A 27462-nucleotide genomic window follows, 5' to 3' on the forward strand; every position below is an offset into this window, starting at 1 on the left:
CTGCATATGCCCATTCAGGACCGGAATACCTCCTGTTTGGTATTCTTTTTCTTTTCAATTTTGCTTCCCTTTTCGACTCTGCTTCGCTAGTACTTTCCTCTTTTGTCAAGTCTTTTTCCTCACTTGAGGATTGTTCCACAACAGTCGCTTCCTTTCTTTTCTCTTTCACTTTTGGCCTTCCTCCTTCGTTCAAACTTTCTTTACCCCTTTCTTTTATTGGTGAAATACTTAGTCTCCTCTTTGCGCCGTGTCCATTTGATGGACCTGCAATCTTTTCTGTGGAAGCTTGAACCTTTTCGTTCTGTTCTGCCTCGTTCCCTCCTTCTGGGGAATCGATCACGTTCTCCTTTTCTTTTTCTGTATCGTCTGCTTCTGGGAGAGCCTTCCTCTGATCAGGCTCTCCTGCTTTTTCACCTTTTTCGAGCCCTTCGTCACCGTTACTTTCTTCAGGCTCTTTATCACTCTCAGCTGCTTCAGGCTCCTTGTCACCTTCAGCTGCTTCAGGCTTTTTGCTACCCTCAGCTGCTTCAGGTTCTTTGTCACCTGCAGCTTCTTCGTCGCTATCTGAACTTTCTCCTTGGTCTCCCCCAAGTGAGTTGGTGTCTTCGTCGTCAGAGAATATTTCTTTCTCTCCCGTTTCAGCCTGCTCTCTTTCAGTTCGGTTCTGTTCTTTCTCAGCACTCAGCACTGCTTTATCAGGCACTGGTAGTTTCAGCGCTTCAACTTCCTCATCTGTGGGACACAACACCTTCTTTGTGTGACTGGCGTGAATCCAGTTGGGAACCCCCGCACACTTCACAGCGGTAGTTGTCGTCAGGATCACTTGGAAAGGACCTTTCCAACGGGGTTCCAGACACGACTTTCTCACGTGCTTCTTTACCACGACCCAATCACCTGCTTTCAGTGCGTGTCCTGGACCTTGGATCGGTGGCAAGGTGGTTGCTTCCACCTGGTGAGAGAAAGAGCGAACCACGTCAGCCAGTCCTTTGCAGTAGTCTAACACCATATCATCTGAAATATTCAAAAGCATGTTTGCGGGAACTGCAGGAAGTCTCATAGCCCTGCCCATGAGAATTTCGTGCGAAGACAATCCAGTTTTTCTATCAGGAGTGTTTCTCATTGACATTAGCACTAAGGGCAATGCATCAGGCCATTTCAGATTTGTCGATGCACATATTTTTGCCATTCTCGATTTCAGCGTACCATTCATCTGCTCCACCAGTCCTGAGGCTTCAGGGCGATAGCTACAGTGCAGCTTTTGCTCAATGTTCAGCGCTTCGCAAAGTAACTTTATCACCTCGTTATTGAAGTGACTTCCCCTATCTGATTCTAAAGAGATCGGGAATCCGAAATGTGGTATCAACTCCCTCAACAATAGCTTGGCAACTGTAAGGCTGTCATTTCTACGTGTGGGGTATGCCTCAATCCAGTGACTAAAAATGCACACAATCACCAACACATATTTCAGACCCCCATGCACAGGCATCTCAATGAAGTCCATCTGCATTCGACTAAAAGGCCCGCTTGCCCTACCAATGTGGCTCGCGTTCACAACCGTTCCCTTCCCTGGGTTCATCTGCTGGCAAGTGACACATCGATGGCAAACTGCTTCTGCAGCTTGACGAAATCTGGGGTTAAACCAATCAGTTTTGAACAATCTTATCATGGCATCTCTCCCTAGGTGAGCTTGCCCATGATAGAACCGCGCAAGCTGTGATAAGAGACTGTTTGGCAAAACATATTTTCCCTCATGTGAAACCCATAACTCGTCTTGTCTCTTTATACATTGTGATTTAATCCAGGAATCTCTTTCATCCTCCCTGACATTATTCTGTAGTGCTTTTAGTTCCTCTATTGTATCTACGACCTTCAAGGCAAATGCTTCAGCTGGTTCGAGTTCTGGTTCACTTATCGTATTCCAATCATCCCTTAGTAATATACAGTTCAAGGCACAAAATCTTGCGACTTGATCCGCATATGCATTTCCCAGAGACACATAGGCCCTCATTCTGACCTTGGCGGGCGGCGGAGTCCGACCGCCAAAGTCCCGCTGTCAGGTTACCGTTCCGCGGTCGAAAGACCGCGGCGGTAATTCTGACTTTCCCGCTGGGCTGGCGGGCGGTCGCCTTCAGACCGCCAGCCAGCCCAGCGGGAAAGAGGCTTCCACGATGAAGCCGGCTCGGAATCGAGCCGGCGGAGTGGAAGCTGTGCGACGGGTGCAGTTGCACCCGTCGCGTATTTCACTGTCTGCACAGCAGACAGTGAAATACATTTAGGGGCCCTCTTACGGGGGCCCCTGCAATGCCCATGCCAGTGGCATGGGCACTGCAGGGGCCCCCAGGGGCCCCGCGACCCCCCCCTACCGCCATCCGGATCTCGGCGGTCCGACCGCCGGGATCTGGATGGCGGTAGGGGGGGTCGGAATCCCCGCGGCGGTGCAGCAAGCTGCGCCGCCGCGGAGGATTCAATGGGGCCGCGGTACACTGGCGGGACCCCGCCAGTGGTGCCGGTCCGACCGCGGCTTTACCGCCGCGGTCGGAATCCCCATTGGAGGACCGCCGGCCTGTCGGCGGTGCTCCCGCGGTCCTCCGCCCTGGCGGTCAAAGACCGCCAGGGTCAGAATGACCACCATAGTCCTGTCCTTTCGTGTGAGCACTACACTTTACCACTGCAACTTCGGCTGGCACTTGAATGGCGTGTAACAATTCCCTTATCCTCTCCCCGTTCTTCACTGGGGATCCTGAAGAAGTCAGGAAACCTCTCTGTGACCATAGTTGTCCAAAGTCGTGCACAATCCCAAACCCGTATTGACTATCAGTGTAAATGGTGACTTTCATCAATGCAGACAGTTGACATGCTCTGGTAAGGGCTACAAGTTCTGCTACTTGTGCAGAATAGACTCCTTGAAGCCATCCCACTTCCAAGACACCTGTTACAGTACATACAGCATATCCTGCTTTCAAAATCCCCATCCCATCTCTTAGACAGGAACCATCAACAAAAAGAATTTGGTCGTTTTCATCAAGTTTAGTATCTTTGATGTCCGGTCGGGGTTTTGTGCAAAATTCAGTCACCTGAAGGCAGTCATGTTCGACGTCTTCAGCGTTCTCAATTTCGGCATTTTCTCCAGGAAGCAAGGTTGCTGGATTCAACGTAGTGCACCTTTTCAGCTGCACATTCGGTGAGCCCAGAATTATCGTTTCATACCTTGTGAGTCTTGCTCCAGTCATGTGCTGTGTTCGGGAGCGGGTCAAAAGTATCTCAACTGAGTGAGGGACCATGACTGTTACTGGGTGTCCCATCACTATTCCTTCACTCTGAGTGAGGCTGATACCAACTGCTGCTACGGCGCGCAAACACCCTGGGAGTGCTGCTGCAACCGGATCCAAAGTAGCTGAAAAATACGCTACTGGTCTGTTTACGCCACCATGGGCTTGAGTCAAGACAGACAAAGAACATGCATCACGTTCATGGCAAAACAATGTGAAAGGCTTCGCGTAATCAGGCATACCTAAAGCTGGAGCCCTGCACATGCATTCCTTTAATTCAACAAAAGCATCCATCTCATCTCCTTTCAACTCAATTTCATCCAAGGCATCCTTCTGGGTCAGTTTCAGTAAAGGCTTTGCTAGAGACGAGAAGTTGGGAATCCACTGGCGACAATAGCCCACCATCCCCAAAAACTTTCTCACCTCCTTCCTTGTCTTTGGTGGACTCATTTGGAGTATACTTGTAATTCTTTCCTTCATTATTCTCCGTGACCCTTTCTCTATTTGGTGACCCAAGTATTTCACTTTCTTCTGACAGAACTGTAATTTGGACGGAGACACCTTATGTCCATTCTTTCCCAAATGGTTCAACAGAGCAATGGTATCGGCTGTGCAGCCACTTTCTGTCTTTGATGCAACCAGTAAATCATCAATGTACTGTACTAGGGTTGACTCGAATGGCAATTATAATTCTTCCAAATCTTTCTTTAGGATCTGATTGAATATTGACGGTGACTCAGAAAACCCTTGAGGAATTCGACACCAACTGTACACTCTGTCCAGGAATTTGAAACAAAAGAGGAATTGGCTGTCCTCATGAAGAGGCACAGAAAAGAATGCTTGTGACAAATCGATGACTGAAAACCATTCAGCATCGCAAGGAACTTGAAACATTATCACAGCTGGATTCGGTACGACAGGGCAGCACTTGACTATGATGTCATTTATTTTCCTCAAATCCTGCACGAGTCGGACCTTTCCACTCGGCTTTATTAGTCCCATTATTGGTGAATTACATGGACTGATTAACACTTCTTTCAGTACCCCCTGTTTTACAAATTCGTCAATGAGTTGAGCAACTTTCATGAGGGTATCCTGTGGCATGTGGTATTGTGGGGTCTGGGGAAAGATTGCATTGGGCTTTACAGTCACTTTCACTGGTTCCACTCCTTTCATCAATCCCACCTCTTTCCCTGTCATGTCCCACACTTCCTTTCCTACTGTTTCTCGTAATTCAGCTGGGATATCTTCTTCAGTTATCATCGGGAAAAGACAAATCAGAGGATACTCTTCATCTACAGTTTGCACCTCATCCCCCTCTACACTGTCCTCTTCTTCCCCATCACTGCTCGTCTGGATCGTTATTCCTTCGTTCGAACACATGATCGAGCAACCCAATTTGCACAACAGGTCTCTCCCTAACAGTGCTATCGGGCTTGAGTCACATACCACAAACTGATGTACCCCTTGATAGTTACCGATGCTGACTGGAACCGGATCTGTAATTGGGTTCGTCAGGTGTCTGTTTGCTACTCCCACCACTTGAACTGTCCTCCCTGAGAGTGGCAAATTTGGTACTTCACTGCTCTTAACTGTTGAACGTGTGGCTCCCGTGTCAACCAAGAATGAGACACGATGACCCATTACTTTTCCCTCTACGTACGGACCCCTTTGATCAACTTCCAAGGATGCCGCAAGCACACAATCTCCTTCTTCTCCTGAACTCTCACTCTCCCATACGTTGTTTATTCCACTCTCACTGTGTAACGGGAACTGTTGTACGGTGCCATTTGTACTCATTACCTGACCCGTTACCTGCGGAGGAACCATCACTTGCTGCTGACTCATTGGTGCCAATGGTATTTGCATTTGCTGATTAGGTACCATAGGTAACTGCTGTTGCATTGGCTGCATTTGCGTCATCTGCATACGAGGCATCTGCATCTGCTGCGGCTGCATAGGTTGTAATCCCTGCAATTGATTTACGGTCTGAAAATTTGGGTTTGGACCTCTCATTTTCGGTCCCCTCATTGTCTGAAATGCATTGACATCATTGTTTTGCTGACCAACACCTACACCTGCACCTGCACCTACACCTGCACCTACACCTGCACCTTCCTGCACCACCATCGGGCACTCGCGTTTCCAATGACCGACGATTCCGCACACGTGACACGGCATCACCTTCTTCATTGCCTGCACACCCGTCACAACAGTTTTCAAATCCGGACCATTATTCACAAAACCTCCTCTGCCTCTGCCTCTGGCCTGTGGCTGAAACGCCATGTTTCCCTGCAACTGCAACTGCGGTTGTGGTACCTGCTGTTGGAACCCTTGCATTCCTTGCAAACCTTGCAGACCTTGCAAACCTGTTTGAGCTGCCTTAAGCTGCATCATCATCACCTTCTCCTTCAGCTTTTTCTGTTTTACCTCAATTTCGTCGCTACAGTATTTCGCATAAGTCAAGACCTCATCAATCGGTTTCGACTGCCAACAAATCAAATGCGACTTTATCATCTGACTTATCTCTGGCCTCAGCCCTTCCACAAATCTGAAAACAAAATGGAGCATGTCCTTCGCCTCAATTGTTTCCGTGCCACTGTAATTCTTGAACGCCTTCAACAACCTCTCATAGTAACTATGAATCGATTCTTTAGTCTCTTGGGCAGTTCGATCAATCTTCTGCCAATCCACGTTTTTCGCGGGTACCTTCGTTTTCAAATGCTCAATCACCTTATAGTACAAGCTCATCACCAAAGGTGATGGTGCACCTGTCTCCCTGTCCCTTTCTGGTTCACTTGTCGGCCAACCTACAGCTCTTTTGCAATCCTCCCACAAATCTGCCGGAACCACAATCTCAAATAGAGTGTTCAGGTCTTCCCAGAGACATTTTGCAAGCTTCACAAACCTATCAGTCTGCTGGTACCATTCAATCGGCTTCTCTCTTAGTTTGGGAAAATCGTCCGTAAAGGACTGAATGTCGCTTCTGTGCCATGGTACATGTACTAATTTTCCCCCTGCTGTCTCCCTCATGGGTAACATCGTTACTGTATCACTACTCTGCGGTCTTTTCTCATTGTGCTCTGTAGCACTATCCCTCCTCTTGTCCTTCCTCTTTACCCATCTGCTTTCCCACTTGTCTAAGCACCTCCACACTTGTGCACTCTGCAGCAATTCTCTAAGGTGGGTCTTCATGCCTGCTGACCTCATGTGTTCAAAATCTGTGGTCCCAAAATCTAACCTGTAGCTCCTGCTCAAGTGTTTCGTCTTGTCTATGTCAACCCCGTTTCTGTCAGCTGCTTCCTGCAAGCTCTTATGTATCTTGTTCACTTCCTTCGTAATCCTGGGACATAGATACCTCAGCTCTTCTTCCGTGTAGGACTCTAACCTGTTCACATCCATTGTCCCTTCCACCAATTCTTGTGCTTCCATGTTCAACCTGACCCTATTCATATAGTCCTCTCCTTTCCCACTAGCTGAACTTTGTGTGGAATTCAGACTGTTGAACCACTGTGTCAGCTGTTGCGCATTCACCCCCATCAGGGTAGCGTTCACATCGACTGCCATCGATGGCTGCGGCAGCTTTTCAGTGTTCGATGTGAGAGGTATTATCAGTGGGGGGCTCAACCTCACCAGTGTTGACTGAGCACATATGGGACTAAACTCCATCAAGGACCCAGACCCAGTTGGCTGAGCCGCTATCGGAGTTATCCCTGGAGTGTTTTCAATGCACCTTCTTTCTGTCCCATTCTGCAGCATTGATCCCTGACTGTTCAGACCCGAATTAGGCTGACTATACAGAGGTACCGCTGGACCTACAGTAATGGGTAAGGATATCGCGTCTGGGTTCTGTCCATTCCCCATGTTCTGTGGCATGTTCATTCCCACACCATGGGTCATCATTGCCGGCATGCCCATCTGGCTCCCCGTCATTTGAGCATGTGCATTTCCTCCCTGCATCTGCTTTTGAGGCATCAAAAACTGAGTTGATTCAGCTTGTGCCATCGTTTGGTTGTAACCATTCTGTACTCCCCTTACTGTTGGATCTAGAATCATTCCTGCACTGTTATCACTACTGTAGTACCCTGGCATCTGCGGCTGATAATTTTCTACTGGTTTCAACACGGGCACGTCTGGATATATTCTCCTAACCTGCGGTATCTGCGGGGTGAACAGCAGACTCGGGTCCTTAGATCCCGATGACGCTCCTGAACTCTGAGTTTCACTGTTCTGTACCGGTGCTGGAGGGGCAGAACTGGTACTTGGACCTTGTCCATTCTCTGCATAAGGCGGTGGACGGTCGTTCAGCAATTGCATTATCAACTCCTCATCCTCTAACTCCTCTTCTCTTCTCAACTTTTCCTCGTCCTCTCTATCCTTGGAACACTTCCTGTCTGTCTTACAGGTGGCTTTCTTACCTGTCTCTTCTCCTTCCTTAGTAATTGCGGGGAACAATTTTATCCCCTGCAATACATCTGATCTCCACACCTTCTGTGCATTATCCCACCTAGCATCCGCTAGTGTCTTTTCTACCTTCCTCATTCTGGTCTCGAACTTCTTTTGCTGTTGCTGTCTGGCCATTAGTTCCCAAATTGCTAGAGCCTCAAACTGTGCTGGCCTTGGAGGCACCTTCATGTCGTACATCGTGAATCTCAAATTCTCTAAAATCCTTATATTGAATGTCCCGTGTATCGGGAACGCTACGCTCCCATGTTTCTCTGTCAACTTGTGCCATTGCTTTAGCCAAAGACACGGAGCTACCCCCTTCTCTTCCATTACAATGTAAGCTGGTGTACCCTCGGGCGGCGTCTCTTCTCCTACGCTCGCTTTAATGTAAGACTCCCCCTTCATCGCGCTCCTAAATGCCTTAAAGAATTTCATTTTCCCCGTCTTTTATTTAACCAAGTTTATAATCAATAGGTGACTTTTAATTCCACAAAATTGTAATCAATAGGTGACTTTAATTCCCGGAATACTCTTCACCTGCCTTTCCCCTTCCAATCGAGTCCCACGGACTGCGTCCAATCCGTGCGCGACCCTTCTCTGCAACCAACCTATCCCAGCGCGGCTCCTAGTGACGTCACACTCACACACACTGCGGCTGACAAAGCCTCGTGGCTAATCTTCCTTCACTCACCTCCTCTCGTAACAACTTCTTGCATATATTGCGAGCTACCAAAAAATAAAACAGATCTGTCGGTTTACTACAGGAAGGGTAACACAGTCGCTTCAGGACCTTAGGGTCCTTTCACTAGCCTCAGGACTTTTCACTAGCCTCTGGCCGCTATTCCGTCTTTCTCAGTCCCCACATTCGCAAGCAAATCTGACCCGCAGACCTACTCTCAACTTGTCAATGATCTGTTCTAGTGCACTTAGAATCTTGTCAAAGCCCGAAGTCGAAGTTTCTTTCACTCCTTAACACACGTACCGACTTGTTGACCACGCCCGATCAACCTACTAAACCGCCCAGACCACAACATGGATCAACATACTCCGGAGTCTCTTGACCTCGCAGGGCCCGTCTCAACAACAACAACCACGTGGACCTTTTTATGCACAAAGCGCCACACGCACATGAAGTTCGACGACTTCCCTACTCTCACACTCGGAGCCGCACCTCCGCTAACTCTATGAAGTTCGACGACTTCACTACTTCTACACTCGGAGTCGCACCTCCGCTATCCTTAAAAGAAAATCCTCGCAACCTTTTCACACACCCTGCGGCAATAAGCTGTGCAAGCGCAAAACCCTAACTTCACTCATACCATCACTAGTACCGCCAACGCTGTTTCCACACCTCCGTTCTCTCCATTCGCAAGCTCCGAGATCCCGGGAAAGTCGCGGTGGACCTAGCCCATCATCATCTTGTCAATCCGTTTTACCCAAGAAAATCTAATTCAACTTTTCGAATGGGGTCTCAAAATGCGTAACCGTTAATTCAACACCATGTACTTTAAGAGTACAGGGTCCCAAAAGACGTAACCGTCCTCTGCTACCATCTACTGATAGAGCGGTCCGTAGTAATAATTTACCTACGTTTGGACGCTCTTTAGGCCGATGAATCTTTTGACTTAGTGGGAACTCTCTGTACTCTTAATCCGGTCAATCTCATCAAAATCAATAATCAATAACGAACATAAGCAACACCTTGAACGACATAACACTTTACAATTAATCCAGAATACATTTCGGCGAACCCTGACCTTTCAGTCAGGAATAACCACACCAGTTTATTGCAAAGTTAGTGAATTTATTTCCCTATATTAACAAAGCTAGCACAATATAAATGTGTCTCAACACCAAATGATAAACATATATGAACATTAATAGCTGTCCATAACGTCGAAACAAGTGCAATCTATGAAGCATTTGAATCACAAGGCATTCGATAATGGCAATGCAAAGCACTAATACGATAATCTGTAATGAACTAATGGCATACATTTAGTCAGCATAACAAGATCTCAAATTGCATTGTGCGACATATGGAATCCTCGTCTAACCTCAAATTAGCATCGGCATGTGGGACATCATGCAAAAAAAAACAATTTAGCAACATAAATTTAGAAAAACTCCTAACTAGGGCTCTTACCAAAATCAGCAGTTGGTTACCTAAAAGAAACACAATGCAATTTTACAATTTCCTTTCATATTTACCAATTACGATCAGCATTCAAGGAAGTCTTCGTCTCACAGGTACCGTTCTTCGGTCATCATGGGTACCGTTTCGATCGGCATGGGACGGGACTAAGTGGCAGGGGTGAACGGGGCAAATGCCTCACGGCGGCAAGGTAAAACTATTACTTCATGCAAAGGGATCAAATCAAAGTTACAGTCTCTAGGGTAAGAATCATTTAAAGTCTCTTTCTCTCGATTAGAGAAAGCATCAAAGTCTCTCAAAATGGCGTCGCAGCAAAGTGGGCCATAATAGCTACGAAGTCTGCAAAATGGCGGGTATCGAGCTGGTAATGGCTACCTTCTTCTCGAACACCTGGTTTTTATAGACAACAGTTCGAATCCAGTAGGGTCTCCATTGGAGGGTTCATAGGTTAGCTTCAAATTGTCCAATCAAAAACGACAGTTCTCAAGCTTTTACTTAAGCATACATTATCCTTGGAGATGGGTACGCAAGTTGCAACATTGTCTCCCAATTAGCTTACTCTCAGAGCCTCCATTGTCCGCACCTGCAAGTCGACCTTGAATTAAAGAGAAAATATGCCAGGCTGGCACTAACTTTAAGATAAGCATGTGAACAGTTTCTGTGGAAAAGTACAGCTTCAAGCAAAAATACACGTTTATTAGCACAGTGGAAAAATACGAGCATCTAAACCGTGAGACCAGGCAACTAGGCCAAAGCCTCCGCTAAAGTAATGCTAAGCTAAAACGTTTCAAACAAGCAAATCGTAGCACACGTTTATGATTATGTCGGATTAGTGCAATTCTAATTCACCACGTTATATAAAGCACGCGTATAAATGATGGCAAACTACTCTGAGGGCACATTTTGTCCCCGTACAATCTTTATTAGTTCGGTTAATGTCACACATGATTATTTCAGCACTACGTTTAAGCGTTAATAAATCAAAACCTTCATTTTCTGCTTCATCAAAGGCAATGATTCTATATTTGGTGGAATATAAATGTGGAAGCTTAATATGGAAGAGTATTTATTCGAAGGACTAATATTTGTTGCAATGCCATGGCTACGGCTCAACGTAAGCTCCTGCTTCACTGCATGTAACTTCATTTGTAGCTGACTAGTGTTAACATGGGTTTTGGGAGAAACTGTGATGTTAATCTGACAAACGTGCCGGGAGCAGAATAAGACACTACACAGACTGATTTCTTCATTTCTTGTTATTTTTAAATATCTTCTAGAATATATGAAAGAGTTGTGGAAAAACCATCCATGGATTTACCATCAGGGACAACATTCTGGGTAGGACAACGGAATAGCGCACATGGTTTTTTTAAGGTATGTAAGGTGAAGCTGCTAGCATTCTGAGATGTAATCTGTGCTCCATGATTTTCAAGCACGTGATTTTGATTGTGAATTTCACAATACTGTTCAAATATATCATCACCAAAATGTAATGTGTTTAGAACATAGTTAATATCATAAATAAAAGAATACATCTGTGCAATTGACATTAACCATTCATTTTCTATTATTTCATTTTCTCCAGTTAGAAAAGTATATAATTAACAGAATTTTATAGGTTGCATTCTTTCACAGCTCTTCTGTTTCAGAGTGCAAATGGTGTGCAAACTAGCAGCATGAAATGCTATGGATATGCCAAAATGTATTCAATTTTCCCAAAATATGGCCAATGGCAATTCTGCTGATGGGCGGCCACATAGACCTATGTTATGCAAACAGGAAATAATTTGTACGAAGTGAACATATAGATCTCACACGACATGAACATTGTTTCATTCCATAGAATAAGTTGTTCTGAATACTGTCTTTATGGCAGGTTATGTCAATAAGATCTTAACTGGATAACATACACCGGTCAGCACGTGGCTTGAACAATGACCCACCAAGCAGAGGCCATGTATTTTAATGTTAATTGCGTTCATTGGATCCCATGGATCAAGGCGAAGAAAAATATATTTTCATATCATACCTGCTCCCCTGAAATGCAGTAGTCGAGGGCTCCGGGTATTTGAACATAAACTTCAAAATGTATTTCATTCCTCATTTTGAGTCCTTTTCACCTCTTCAAAATGACATGGTTAGACAAGGGTAGCTCCATCTGCACCAAGATTCTGCTTCGCCCCCAACCCACAAGTCTGAGGTCGGCAGTAAGAGCCTGCCAATGTTTACTGGAGGCAGGAGTTAGCCTGTGCAGAAACACATCTTATCTTTCTACTGAGAATGTAGGCCTACTTTATCTTGTTTGTAAAAGGCATAGTAATCAGTTCATTCTTCAATGGATTAATGCCCCCTCACCAAAGTATGTCTATAAATGGGAGATTCGCAATTTAGATTTCAGATACCATCTCATCACTATCATTTCATAGTTGATAAAATAAGTAGGAACATTAACATGTTTCATTGTAAGAGTTACATTCAAAAGGACATTTGCAACAAGTTCTACAAACAGCTGTCTATTATTAGTAGTATGACTGTTCTGATTAGTAATTATTAAAATACTCTGCTAACCGTTATTTATGATCCAAGCTTTCATAAGGTTTGTAAGTGTGTTCACATTTCTCTAGCTCACATTGTTTTTGTCTATATTCTTCCTTTGTGCAAGAACAAATCTTGCAGAAGCATTAGATCCGCTCTTGAAGTAGCTAAATAATAATGTGTTGTGACTTTTAAATTCTGTTTTGATCTGCGCACCAAGGTCCGCTAATTGATATGGAAATCACTATTTCCTTGTGGAGAATGTGCAAAACATTTCTTTTATAGAAAGATGTCTTCTAATTACAGGGAAACACTAGCCAGCATGCAGTGCCATGCAATTATGCTCATCTTGAGGCACTCACCATCGTTGGCATGCAGCCACCTGCCAAACAATTCATTAGGGCACAACTAATTAAACCATAATGGCCAACAGGGAGGTGTTATTCTAGTGGCCTGTCTGAGTAACCTAAGTGGTCATTAATGGAAAGGCAGCTTCAACACTACTGGTCACCCTGACTATCAACGCAAATGTGGATCATGAAGCTCAGAGATAATATGCCTGCTTGTTTAAATGGCATGCATTTCCTGCACTTTAATAACTCCGACACTTAAAGGCAATTTAGCTTGATTAACCAAAGCAAGATAATGCAATGATTTTAGCTTAGGGTATCAACAGACATAATTGCTGCTAAGGTTGTCAGCGGGAATATGTGCATTTAGTACATATTCAGCCATAGACTAAACTGTCCAAGAGAGATGCCAGATTATGTGCTCCTTATGTGGAGGAGAAAAGAAACACACTGCATTAGTAGATCTTAAAAGGTCCACTCAATCCAATGAGCATATACTACCCATATGAGAAAGCGCCATTGACAACAAAGTGTTTGAAGGTGGGGGAGAGAGATCATTTCAAAGATTAGTCGCTTTAGTTGGTTTTTGCAATTGTTATGTATATGGGATGGTAATTTACCAAGAGGAAAGTGCAAAAATTATGTAAGTACTGAACATGAGTGGGCAAATAGAAGTGAGTACACTGACCAAGAGGGCTCTATTCACAAATAAATGTAAAAGGGGAGCGTTATATTCCCACCTGGACGTATGTTTATTTTTTTTTCTATTCACAAGCAATTACAGAATTTTGCCCCTGTGTTTAATGCTGCATAACATAGGATTCCGCTCAGGGGGAATGGAGACCCCTCTGCAAATACACACTTTTTCTCCACAAGCAAAACATTACTGTCCATGAAGAAAGCCTATTCCCTACATCTTCACCAAGTATGGGGGTTGATCTACTCTCCTTCCCATTCTGGAAGTAGAGTTAATCCATCTTTTGGCTGGATTCATTTTATAACTACTTCCAGGGTGGCAGTGGGTCGGAATTCAATTTGAGTAGACTCACAAAAACATATGTTTGTGGGCATTTGCAAACTTCCAAGGCAAACCATATCTTGGAATGCCCTCTTCCAACCCTTTAGTCGGGCTTACTATTTCTGATTTTGCTGCACTCAGGGAGGAGAAATCCAGAGTAGTAAATCCATTTGCACATGTAAGGAATCAATTTACAGATTCACGGCCGACTTAAATTGAGCTATTTTAGGCTGTAAACATGCATTTATGGCAAAATACCTTTATGAATAGGGCCAAGAGTTGTGGCAATGTAAATATATATAGTTTTAAACAAAAGACTATCTTCTATAGACATCCATACTATTGAAGAAAATCATGAGCACTCAAACAATTCTATACAAAATGCATGTATGTGGTAACATTTTAAATCCAATTTTAATATATTCAGATTTTTAGGAAAATATATCACTGCCTCCAAATAACATGATTTAAAGAAGCATTGACAACTTCTGACCTGCCATAGGTGTACAAGAGAGAAAAGTTTTTGCTGCCTGTATCTGAGCTTTCAGTGTACAATACTTTGGTAATCACCAGCAGTGCTGATCCAAAGTCTCTCTAAGATGCCATTACTGTTCAGTATCATAGCCGACTTTAAGGATTAACTATACAAAAGAGGATGATAGAAGCAAGAAAAAGCAAAAACAATCGAACCAATTCATGCAATGAAAACATATCTCTCTTCCAAAAGATCTTCATCAAAGTCATAAGCACTGAACTGGCCCTTCTTCTATTCGCCGCATGCCAAAGCTCTTTACAAAATACATATATTCATACATGCACAAGCTCTTGCGAGTGACAAATAAACAAATATCAAATAAACAAGTATATGCATATAGATAGATAGAAAGATTGATAGATAGACAGATCACTGAAAAAAACAAAGGTTACACGGACATTACAGTTAGGTTCTCATTTTACCCATACAAAACTGTAGGAATTCAGCAGTTGGTATTATACAGGCTTGAAATAAGGCTTCTTTGCCTTGGATCTGCCAATATTTGGTTCCACAAATATACTTCTCATCAACATTTGCTTCCCAATACTCATATCCTTGAATAGCCAGATTTTCACTAAATTCAGTAGAGTAAATCAGCCTGTTGGTAGTGATTAGAGTTTTCGAAGCTGAGGTGTCTTCTATATGAAATAGAAAGCTGACGCATGTGACCTGTCAGCACTCTGATAGTAGTGAAATTTCTTTCAGAAGTTAGGATGGCTACTAGTAGTTGAAGCCCCACAATGTTCCCATAGTGTGTAATTGGAAATTTCGCTAGGATAGATAGTCTGAAGTATGTAGTTATGTGCATTGTGATCATAAAAATACATTGCCTTGTAATTAGGTGAATTCAAAGGAGGATCTTCATTATTCAAAGTAGCATATGCATGTAAATCAGACATCTTTCTTTTAACAGTTACAGTGTTACAATCATGTGAAATATAGCAGAATATTACAATGTCATTCATTGAAACTTTTAATACATAAGGCAATTGCAGCATCTCAGTGGGTCCCAGGATCTGATATGGAATCTTTTGCTGTGCCCTTGGGTACAGGATAATCTGTAATGCTCACACCATAGAGACCTCTTTGGGCTCTGTGGGAGGAGTAGGAGGGTGGCTATAGTTAATGACCCACAAGAAATGCATTTGTTCTTGCAGGGACGGAATGGCCATTAAGCAGCAGTAGGATGAAAAGTATCTTTGACAACCACTCTATGAAAAGATAGGTTCCCCTAAATGATCCAGTCATAGAACCACAGAGGAATCAAATACTTGTCACAAAACCATTTCCAGGGTCATTTTCTGTGTTGTTGGTCTCTCAAAGCTCTCTAAAGGGCTTCATTTCAAATGACATAGTATCATAGTGGAATTTCATAGTAAACCTTGGAATTAATTTGGGCAGTAGTCATTGTCATATTAGCAGCATCAGCCGTGTTTGTTGAGATCAAGGTTTTGTGTATCCCCAGCTGGGAACTCGAGCCAGGGGCGTTACTGCTCTATTAAGGGGGTAAAGAATTCAGAGTATGGAGAGACTGGGAGGCACTACTCTGATTCCTTCTTTGTTTTTGCAGAGGTCTGCTGTAGAGAAATGGCCAAGTAGTGCTTTTTAAAATGGTCATTAGAAACTTGTTTCTTATCAAGCCAGGCAAAGGAGGAAAAATAACAGTTCTGTTGTCTTTTACCCCAAGAACAGTGACAGGTGGTCTGTTAGATGGTTCAAAAGCTTGCTTGTTTTGGATTATGTTCCTTAACTAGGTCTCTAGCTTGGGGGACCCACCTGTTCTCAGAAGTGATAACCTTCTCTTCACAGGTAGCAGTGTCAAAGTGCTCTATGTTAGACAGTTTGTCTCTGACTTCTTGGATAGTCTGCAAAACATTCAAATGTTTCTCGAATTCAAATGTATCTTCATCCGCCACCTTCCCAGAATTATTTAAGCCAGGCACATATACAAGAAGTCCGAAGAGAACCTTGTATGGAGTGCATCCTCCCCAAACTCATCTAGGCAAGTTATTTAATGCTCTCTAAACTTCATATAGGTTATGGTAACAACTAAGACCTTAACTTAGCACCCTAGCAGTTAAAGCTTGTTTAATCAAGCCATTAGCACACTCTACAAACCCATTCAATTCAGCTTTGAACGCGTTGCTGAATTGCAGACAAACTCACAGAGCAGACATTGAATCCCTGTAAGCCTTGAAGATGAATGCCGGACTGGTATCTGAATGAAACGACTGAACTGCCCCAGCTACTACCAGGTACTGCAAATATTTTACCACTGTTGAAGCGCTTGCATTTCTCTGTGGCCAAACCCATAGGAATTGAGAACATTAATCCATCATCACCACTATGTAGTTATATTATTGGATGAGTGGAAGGGAATGATATGATCCAAATAAGTGATATTTTAAATCATAAGGGGAGTTGTCAAGGGTTTTTGAAAGTGGGAGGTTTAATTTGCTTACAAATGTCACACACTTACCCAAGTTATCCTAACCAGCAGAGGTAAAAACTTCTGAGATTATTTTTAGTAATTCCCGCTCACAATCTTCAAACGGAATTTCTTCCAGTCTCTGACATTTAGTCAGAACAGGAGCGTCTCCCTTAATATTGATTAGGATCATAGAGGACACTGTAGATACGTTCCACCTTAACTTCATTCCTAAATTCAGAGCTGATGTAGCTCTGTGTTCATTTTGTATCTGTCTAAGTACATCAGGGAGAACTACCAATGAAGGTGTACCATGTGTAATAGTGTAAATACATACAAAGATGCTTCCCCGGGTGTTGCATTCCTAAGGAGAGACACATAGTCAGTATTCCATTTTATCTTTGGGATTAGTGCATGTTTACTCTGCTTCTAACTGATTGGTCTTATGAGCAATACAGAAAGCCTTTTAATCACACCTCCTGGGTGATTTTCCCATTATAATGTTAATAATCTGTGGACTAATAGTTTGCACTTGTGTAGGAGTGGTGGGTCCTATTGCAAGAGGAGGTCTGGAGTTCCACGTAAGTTGTACAAACTGTACAAGTCTCCTATTTAAGGCAACTGTGTAATTTAACATCCCTACCACCTCTGCAAGTGTTAAGTTGTCAGGCAAGGAACGGAAATGTAGCCGGCCAGTGCTGGCCATGTAGCGGCTTCATTGCTTAGGGACCCCGACCAGACATTTCTGGGCATGTCTGGCAATTGATGAGCAATCCAATTCTGTGTTCCTTGTACATTAAAGGGATTTCCAAATCTTGGTAAGCCCTAAGCCCTATAGTGTGCCGATGGGTCTACCTCTGCATAAGCACAAAACTGCCCTGAGGCTGCATTGACAGGCTCAAACTCCACGTATGAGTCAACTGTCCCAAAAACATACGCTGCACATTTAGCTATTACAAAAATAACTGCCCTCACCCCCATCAGGGACACCTTGGGCTTTGAGATGCTGAGTGAATGCTTCCCTATAATCACATTAGAAGCAGCCATAATGAATCTATTCAATTGAAAATTAGCATCAAATAATTAAAAAACCCACAGAATGGGGAATTTCCTTTTATGAGTCAAGCTTGGCAAATCTGCGGAAATAGGTGCTCCTTTATCTCTAATAGACCTTGGCAGAACTTGCATAGATTCTGCAGAGTTCCGTGAGTGGGCAGAATTGGGGCAACTTGAGCTGCACACACAGAATTTTAGCACTGGGAGCCAGTTCAGCTCTGTAAAGTCAGTGCGAAAGGCACCATGCAGCACGCAGAGGGTGCTACTTTTGTCTGCGACTCGAGCATATTTTCTACTCGAGTGGCAGCTTTCTCAACATGAATGGTTGTGACCTGCTGTGACCGCCCGCATTAAGAAATTCTCCAGGAGATATTTTAGCACCCGAAAATTGCACTAGGGGACGTAAATTCTTACTCGATCTTGCCAACTTAATGTTGGTGGGCTGCATGCGAGAAAAAACTCCATCACTTGGTGGTTGCAGAGTTTTGCCGGAACTCAGTGGGTAAAACTTTGTGAACTTCACAGGTGGAGAGAAGTTTTTGCCCACCCCTGGTCACTAGAAGGAGGTAACTAAGATTACTATGGACATCTCCGTAAGGACGTAATAATAGTTTACTTGTGTGTGAATAGTGAAAAAACTACTCTGGGTGTAACCATAAGATATGGTCCCCTTGTAGGGATCCAACTTTTGCATAAACTATGACTCTGGAGTAGTTCTACAAGGTCTGCTTTCCCATATACCAGTGACACAAGTGAACTTGGTTCAATGCACCAACGATGAATGTGAAAGACAGGTTATTGTAGCACACTACTCAATGTGATATTGAAATAGAGTTATTGTTTTTGGAATACTAACAATCCCTGTGACGGGAATAGGAACATTGTGGTGACAGTTGCAAACCTATTTTGTTGTTCACATTCTCCCACACACAGACTGCACTAAGAAGAATGAACAATTTTAAGTAAAAGTATTTATTATTACAGGAACAATCTGTTGCTCAGTACATCTAAAACAACTACACAAGATATTAAAAAAACAGCAAGAAGGCACATTGTAAATAACAAGAATAAAGTGAACATTTCCAACATTGTTAAACGTCATCTAGATCCTGACACCCTGGTATCTACTTCTATGCACTACACTAAGGAAGCAGGGAAGGCAGAGCAAATTGCAGTCTGGAGTTTCTTAGGGAAAAGAGACATGTTGCATACCTTGTTGTGAGTAAAAGCTATCTTTATCTGTGGAGGAGTAAAGACAGTGTTCCCTACAAAGGGCAAACACACGCTGCAGTAGCAGTCTTCCTGCAAGACTCAGCTTTATTGGCTTCACACGAGATATAGCATTCATGAAGTGTGCCGGCAGTAGGCAAGACCATCAGTGGCAGAATCGTGTGTGATAATATAGATGAAGGACATCTCCTGATCATGTGGCAGTCCTTATATACTAAAATCTGATCGGAAGTTGGAATTTCTGATATACTTTGAGGAATGACTGACACAGATTATGTGCATCAAGGTGTGCATCACAGATATTTCCTTACAAACATATAAGGTAAAAGGACATCAATTCAGACTATCCTGTTTCAGCTGTCTGTCCTTGTTTGGTCCTATTTAACCTTGACATGGTGAAAAGTAGATACTTGTCCCAGACTAGCATTGCATTAGATGATATATCAGATATATCTATGTCATTAACCGAATGACTTATCATAGTGGAAGATCATGCTCTACGGCTCATTCCTCTATTAGAGATTACGCTCCAACACTTTCAGATTGTCCACCAGCCAGAGTATCACCTATAGACGAGATTAGTAATTTTAATGAGGTGTTGGTAACAGGAGCTATCAAATTAAACATTCCTATCCCAATGCCTACCACCTCTACATTGGTTATCTTTAAACAACTTCACCACAGGGCTTCATCAAGACCTTTATTGCCCTTGGTTCCAGGTCTTTTCTTTTGGAACCCGTCATGCAGCTATTTCTACCTCCAGCTGCAGTGAGGTCTACACCATCCAGACTGATAAAAAAATATAAGGCAACAGATAAAAACACTCTCTTTTTAAGATATGATTTTCCTCCTTATTCAGTCATAATTTCTTTCATAAAGAAATCTCACACTGTTGCACATTCAGCCACCCTTCTTGCTGACAAGGAGATTACGTGTATAGATTCAGTAAGAAGGAATATTTGGGGCACTGCTACTACTAACATGAAAACAGCAAGTGCAACTGCGTATTAGATTGATATGGCAGATCTCTGTGGGACTCTTTGCAAAGATTCACAGAAAGGAAGATAGGCAAGATTTTCAGGACATCTTACAGAAAGGCAAGATGGTCTCAATTTGGGTAATAAGTGCAGCAGCAGATGCTTCAAACCTATCTCCCTATGGCTATTGTCATGGAATTTGTCTAAGCACAATACTTGGGTGAGACTGACTGACTTAAAACTAGAAGCACATTAATGTATCATGAACCTTCCTTTTTTGGGGAATTCGCTTTTCAGATCTCATGTGGAGGATAATATGGCCTGGACGGAAACAGAATTTGATACACCAAAAGCTGTAGATCTTGTTGAGAAGAAATAGCACATTCTACAGCCTTTATGATAGAAGGTATTTACCACAGAGGTTTGAAGCTCCTCAATGGCAGGCTCAGCGGCAAAGGCCAGCTTCTCACCTCGAAATGACATCTAAATGCAGTGGAAGCTAAACAAATATTTGTCACTGCAGGAGACCTCAACAAAAACAATGAGGTAATCCTTCCCTCTGCTTTGTCAGTCCATCCAGTGGGGGAGGAGGGGAAGCATTTCAAGCCATCTACAAGAGTTGCAGAGCATTATAAAGGACAAGTGAGTTGTGAGTATTGTCCAAAATGGATAATCTCTAAAGTTCAAATCTCCTCCTACTACTATACCACTGACAAAATCCCTTCAATTACATCAAGACTTGCTTTGGGAGGAAGTGAATAGCCTAATACAAACAGATGCTGTGGAGGAAGTACATTTTTGCTTTAAAGTAACTGGAATTTATCATGAACAAGATCATGTATTGGTTAAAACCTGTCACAAGCCATTTTCTAAATAAATCTACTATCAGTCGCTACAGCCTGAAAAGGCATCTTTCCTATGTATTTACATATATTCAATGAAAACATTAAAGATTAAAGGGATGTAATTGGTGAAAAAGTTGGTTAAAACATACTTTTTAAACTAACAAACCCGTTGAAATTAACTAGTTATTCTTATCTCAAGTAACTATCAGTCATGCCCTAAAATAAATATAACTTGCCCCTGCCATGCACAGTATTGTTATCAATGATGTAATTTCAGATGTTTCAGTAATGTTATCAATGATGTCATACAGCATGTCATAAGAGATGTAACACCTAAAATATTTAGCAGTGAATGACGAGGGTGCAAGAATCCACAAAAAGTAGGGCACTCTGGGCAGTTCACAGGTTTTAGGTGGAGAGCAATTAATTTATAAGAACACCTTACAAAACAACTGCCACTCTAAAACTGCTACCCTTAAATGTCTGTCCTTTGCGATTTTTGCAGCAAAGTCTTTAAGAGTAGGCTTAGCTAGTGACATCCACTCTGAGCTGAAGAAATGACCAAAGCCTTTTAAGACTCCAGGCACATTATTACAGCTTTAGATTGAAAAACTACTATCCAAGCCAACCTGCGATGATTAAGAAAAACACCCTATTTTTTGCATAATTTATGTGGCACTCTAAGCCTGAAAGGGTATAGCTTTGACTTATACTGGCTTTTCTCTTGAATCTGGAAAAAGTGATGTCTCTCTGACAAGCTCTAATAAGAGTGAAACACCTGTGAGGGACTGCTTTTAATATTTCCTGGTTGGCGTGGATGGTATTTTACCAATCCAAAGCAGTAATACTGAGTAATACTGTGCCTGCAATGGTAAAATGTTTTTTTCAGAATCAGATCTGACCGATCTGACATCATCATCAGGCCGATCCAATGCTCTGTTTAGGAATTGAACCCCAGGCTTCTGTACTTTAGAATGGACAGCAGCTGCATAACCATTGTTCCAAATTATGGCAGATCCAGTGACAACCCTACACTAATATTGCAATAGCACTACTAACGTATCACAAGATGCTATTCACACACCTACATGCAAAGATCTACACCTACACCTCCACCTCTCCTATCTTTTCTGTGCTGAGATCCTTGCCCCGACTGTGGTGATCTCAACATATATATATATATATATATATATATATATATATATATATATATATATATGTATACATTTTTGTTCTAAATGTGGGAAAACAGAAGTGAGTGGCTGGCAAATGGGGAATGCTTAGGGGATGGGTTAAGAGCAGAGTAGGGAGGGGTTTAGGAAATTTTAGGGGAAGACATGTACATACCCACAAAAGAGTAAGCCCATTCCCATCCAAAAACTGCCTTTCAAAAGTTATTACAACAAAAAAGGATCCATAAATGTTGTAAATGTACATGAGCTCAGAGCTGTAGTAAGTCCAGCACCACATATGTCCAACTTTTGGTACTTATCAAATACACACAGGGCAAGGCATAGGGTATTTAAAGACCCAACCAGTATCACCCAGTAACACCGAACACACACAAAGGAGGTAGATGTTCTCTTTTTTTTAAAAAGCACAAGAGTACTATATAACAAATAGAGGTATCTTGGAATATAGCCCTATTAAGGACAAAAACCCTCACCCACCCTCATGTGGCATGCTTCATTATTGGGTTCCTCCTGCCACCACTGGCATATGTTGTGCAGAAGCAGGCCACAACTCTCCCAAACAGACAGGAGAGGAGCTGTTTAGCCTACTTTTGTGGATGGTACACCCATGTGAGCTGGATGATGTAGGTGACAATGAATAAAGTGTAGGGCAAAGATAAGAACACAGTACAAAAGGTGATTCAAAAATGTCTCTCAGTGGACCAAAAAATGCATTTGAATATATGCCCCTGAAGAGCATGTTAAAAACACAATCAAGGGGAATATAATTCTTCCCTAAGCGTGATCAGAATGGTCAACATGTTTCTGCCATTAGTAATTACCCTGCTATAAGATTTATGGCATTCTTCATGGCCACATTATTGATACGTATTCTGTGAGTAATACAGTGAAAAAAGATGCAGAAAGGAAATGCTGATGACCAGTGGAGGCAGAAATGTGATCGTCATGTTTCAATAATGGATGCATGGTACAAGTGACATTATCAAAGGGTGTAATTTGTGTCACGCCATGTACCATTTCAATTGTACGTTGCTCTGTGTGTCCTCAGTGGTGAATGATATTGTTTTATTATTGTTTAGCAGGTGAACAAATGTTTTCACGAGCTGCTAACATTCACTCCCAATTGCAGTTATTTGGGTCATTCATTTCCCCTCATCCTGTACTAATGTCATGGATATTTCAAGAAACTCAGGCTCACCATGCATAAACAACACTTGCATATATTGGACGTGCGAGTAGCAGATGAGAGATGGTGCACCTTTAGGCCTCAACTGAGGCTATAATTTAGATCAGGTCAAGCCATATCTGTGGGCATGCATGAGAAATGACTGGACTCATTACACTTCTGTTTAGATAGAAATAAAAACATAGGTCGATACAGATTTGCTTCAGATGAACAGAAATAAAAAGAATAGGCATTGGCAAAGATTATAGACTATGGCCCTCATTCTGACCTTGGCGGTCGGCGGAGAGGCGGCGGTCGGACCGTGAACAGACCGGCGGTCAGAAAAATGGCATTCTGACCGCGGCGGTCACCGCCGCGATCGACCGCCACTTCCCCACTCCGACCGCCACGGCGGTCATGACCGCCGGGCTGGAGTTTGCGCACTCCGGCCCGGCGGTCATCCCAAGACCGCCAACGGTCTCATGACCCTGCCTACCGCCGCGGTTTCTTGCGGTCGGGAACCGCCATGCGAACCATGGCGGTAAGCACTATCGGGGCCAGGGAATTCCTTCCCTGGCACTGATAGGGGTCTCCCCCACCCCCCACTACCCACCCGAGTCCTCCCCCCACACCCTCCACCCCCCTGCCACCCCCCAGAGGTGGTACGAACCCCCTCCCCACCCCCACCCCGACATGCACATACATGCACCCCGACATGCACACCCCCCAAGATGCACATATACACACCCCCTACACACACATACACAACGGGGACACATACCCGCACACATACATGCAGACATGCGCACCTGCCGAACAGCACACATTACCCATAGACACAGCAGCACCCCCCGCCCGCATACACGCACTCACACACCCCCTCTACACACTCACACGCACACCCCCGTGCACGCCCACATCACACAACACCCCCCCTCCCCCTCCCCTCACGGACGGTCAACTTACCTTGTGCGTTGGTCCTCCGGGAGGCGACGGGAGCCATGGGGAGGTGACCGCCAACAGAACACCGCCAACAGAAGACCGCCACACAGATATGTGGGTCGTAATTCTGTGGGCGGTGTTCTGCTGGCGTGGCGGTGGAGGTTGACCAGTCTCCACTTTTCCGCCGACCGCCAGTGTGGCTGCTGGTGGTTTCCCGGCGGAACGCTCCCAGCGGTCGGAATGCGCACAGCGGCATACCGCCGCGGTCGGCGGTCTTCACCGCGGCGGTAACTCGGCGGTCTCGCGAAAAGACCGCCGAGGTCAGAATGAGGGCCTATGTCTGTGACTCCTTTTGACTTTTAATGCTTCATTTTGAATAGAGGCCAGCTCAGAATTATTGTTATACTCTACTCTATTCGTAATTAACCATTACAATATGGTGACATGCTATTTCGGAAAAGTACGTTTGAAAATATAGTGCACAAATGGTGAGGTGCGCAAATGGTGAAGTGCGAACAGCCTAATATGCATGTTTATTTAAATAGCCATATGCTTGTGTATGCACATAGCTGCACATGGAGTGATGACATTTTTTTAAAAAAATAGTCTGCTAACCTCAGCAGGGGAAGGATACAACTCATCCCATCAAAACAGTGTAAAAAAGAAATGATAAAGGGGTAGAGCAACTACAAGAATAAGCATCAGGAAACTGAAATAGACAAAAAAGCAATCCAGTTATGAGCTAAGTGCTATCTAAAAGCCCATCTATGTATTGTATTGTAAATAATAGTTCTACGAGAACAGACAGCCAAAGCCTTATTTGGGCCAAATCTAAAAACACATATTCATTTTCGGGAAACCACAAAAATATAGCTATGCCTAGAATTTTCCTGAGCATGCCCTGGAAACAAGACACTTGTAAGCAATTCTGTAATATAGCTGAGCTCATGACATAATGGGGGTTATTCTAACTTTGGAGGAGGTGTTAATCCGTCCCAAAAGTGACGAAAAAGTGACGGATTTACCACCAGCCGTATTACGAGTCCATTATATCCTATGGAACTCGTAATCCGGCTGGTGGTATATCCGTCACTTTACCGTCACTTTTGGGACGGATTAACACTCCTCCAAAGTTAGAATAACCCCCAATATCTTCTTGAAAGTTGTGATCTGGGGCACAGGACCTGAGATTGTAGTCCTAGGAACATGTCTTTTCGTTCTAATGTATTGATTGATCCATGACTAATATTCCGGTGATAAGTACCTATATTGTGACATTACTTCATGCAGGGTGGTTTCATTAATATTTCAGCATATAATTTAGTGTGAAGGAGCGTTAATGGGAAGACGGTGGCCAAGATGTTAGTAAGGGGTTTAAATCACAGACGCCTATTTATCCATTGCCTCTGTGTTTGCTTATTACATTTACCAGACCTGTGTGTTGGATTCGTTTTGCTACAATGAACCAAAAATATAGAAATGCTAGCATTCTGATCATTTTATTCTTGATTCTGACATGTATGCAAGCATGTTGCCACAGCGACGGTGTATTGTTTTCTCTCGCAGTCTGTTTGCGTGAGGGCTTTTTCATTATTCATCTAGAATTAGATTCTTCACTAGCTATTTTAAGGCATGTTGGAAACATTGCTTTCTCCTGAACATTGAAAAACAAAATATGTGCGAAATTTTGTTTGGAATAGACAGGATATCACAGTGTGATATGGATAACAGACATAAAGATGCATTAGATCTAGAGACCTCTGCCACCTCATCCCTATTGCCACCGCCACGTGGTATAGTGCTTTACTTTGTGGACAATATGATCATCCCTGTTGGTGGACCTGCAGGTGGCAACCATGCCAATCTATCCTTAAGACCCACCTTGCAGGTAGTGGTTGCCAGTAATTTTACTAGGGAGGGTGGTTTGGAGGAGGGGGCACACATACACCTCACTCACACCCATTCATTCATTCACACACGCACACACACCCATTCACAACACTCACTGATAAATACCCATACATTCATACAAGCACACATGCACCAAACTAAGGTCAACCAAGATGGAAGGCAGCAATCCCAATCTCGTCACAGAGTGCGATGGGGTGAGTGAGACTGCTGACCCCACCCAACTCTGTCAAGGTGTCACTGATTGATACCTGGCCCTGGGCACTTCAAGACTTAAAACTGAAGCTCCCAGGTCTGAGGCAATCAGTGACTCTCCACCTCATTACGAGAGGGAGGGCCTCGGGCACCTTTGCCAGGCTGAAGAGGTCACTCCCAGAGGAGCTGTGACTTCTTGAGCCCAGCACAGTTCAGCTCAGGAAGTCAGGAGCATGCACATTCAGGGCATGCCTAGCTCTGGGCTTCCTGACCTGAAAATAAAGTGTGTCTGTCAGGCTGGCCTTTGCTCAGCCTGACAGAGACTCTTCTTGTCTGGAAAAAGGTGGGAGGCAGAGCCCCTCAGCCCCTGGATGGCCCACTGCTGTCTGCAGGTAAAAATGTCTATGCAACACTAGTTAAAAGGGTCTTATCAAACGTGGCACAAACCTAAGCATAAAAACTATCCTTTTGTCTTTCTGAAATAGTTTGCAGGAACTACCATATCCTTTTCCTGCCTGAACTCACAATTCATACCCTGACTTTGTGCATCCCCTCTTTACTTATGTGTAGCTCACTTTTAAACGCTATCCCTCTTTATTTTAAACCGACCACCTCTTTCCCCTCCTGTCATTTTAATTGTTCCTTTATTTCTGCATGACTTTTGACCTTACTTATTCTGGCTCCTCTCTGGGCCTTCAGGGAATGGTGGGCGGGCTCATGAAGGATTTGTGATGTGGGTCCGCACGTAGGACTTCTTGACTGTTAAAGTATTGCTGACATATCAGATAAAAAGTCAGCTAATAAGGCAATAGTGGGCAGCTGATGAGGTCAATACCAAGAATATATCCTTCTGTGAAGAGGTATTTTTTTTATCTTTTTTATGGTGTATCCTTTCCTGGTATCGATTGAAAAGGAAAGCACAAATAGAAAGGTAAAAGGAAGAGTTCTTATTTGGGAGCTGTATCTTCTATCCCCGTGTTGATTCCTACAGCAAACAGAAGAAAGGGATGAATAATTACTTTTTTTCAGATAGTGCAAGGAAAGGAGAATTATTTCGTGTTTGGCAGATCCAGCACGTCTACTAAAAATTGGCAGATATTCTTCCTAAGCCAGGCAGTCGTTCTAAAGATGGTGTTATAGACCTCTTCAAATTTTGGCTTCGGTCTGCCAAAATCGAAATAAACCCTTTAGTGTTCTGTAATAAACATATTTCCT

At 43.5% G+C, this 27462-nt stretch overlaps 1 protein-coding gene across 2 annotated transcripts in view; it reads left to right on the forward strand.

The window, feature by feature from the left end:
• NELL2 (neural EGFL like 2) overlaps positions 1–27462 on the forward strand; it is a 1100394-nt gene that overhangs the window by 330978 nt on the left and 741954 nt on the right. For both annotated transcript variants that reach the window (XM_069228823.1, XM_069228824.1), the window contains exon 5: positions 11148–11244. In XM_069228823.1, the coding sequence (XP_069084924.1) occupies positions 11148–11244 (97 nt within the window). The remainder of the gene's footprint in view (positions 1–11147; positions 11245–27462) is intronic.

This window comes from Pleurodeles waltl, chromosome 4_1 (genome assembly GCF_031143425.1).
Source record: "Pleurodeles waltl isolate 20211129_DDA chromosome 4_1, aPleWal1.hap1.20221129, whole genome shotgun sequence".
Taxonomy (NCBI): Eukaryota; Metazoa; Chordata; class Amphibia; order Caudata; family Salamandridae; genus Pleurodeles; species Pleurodeles waltl.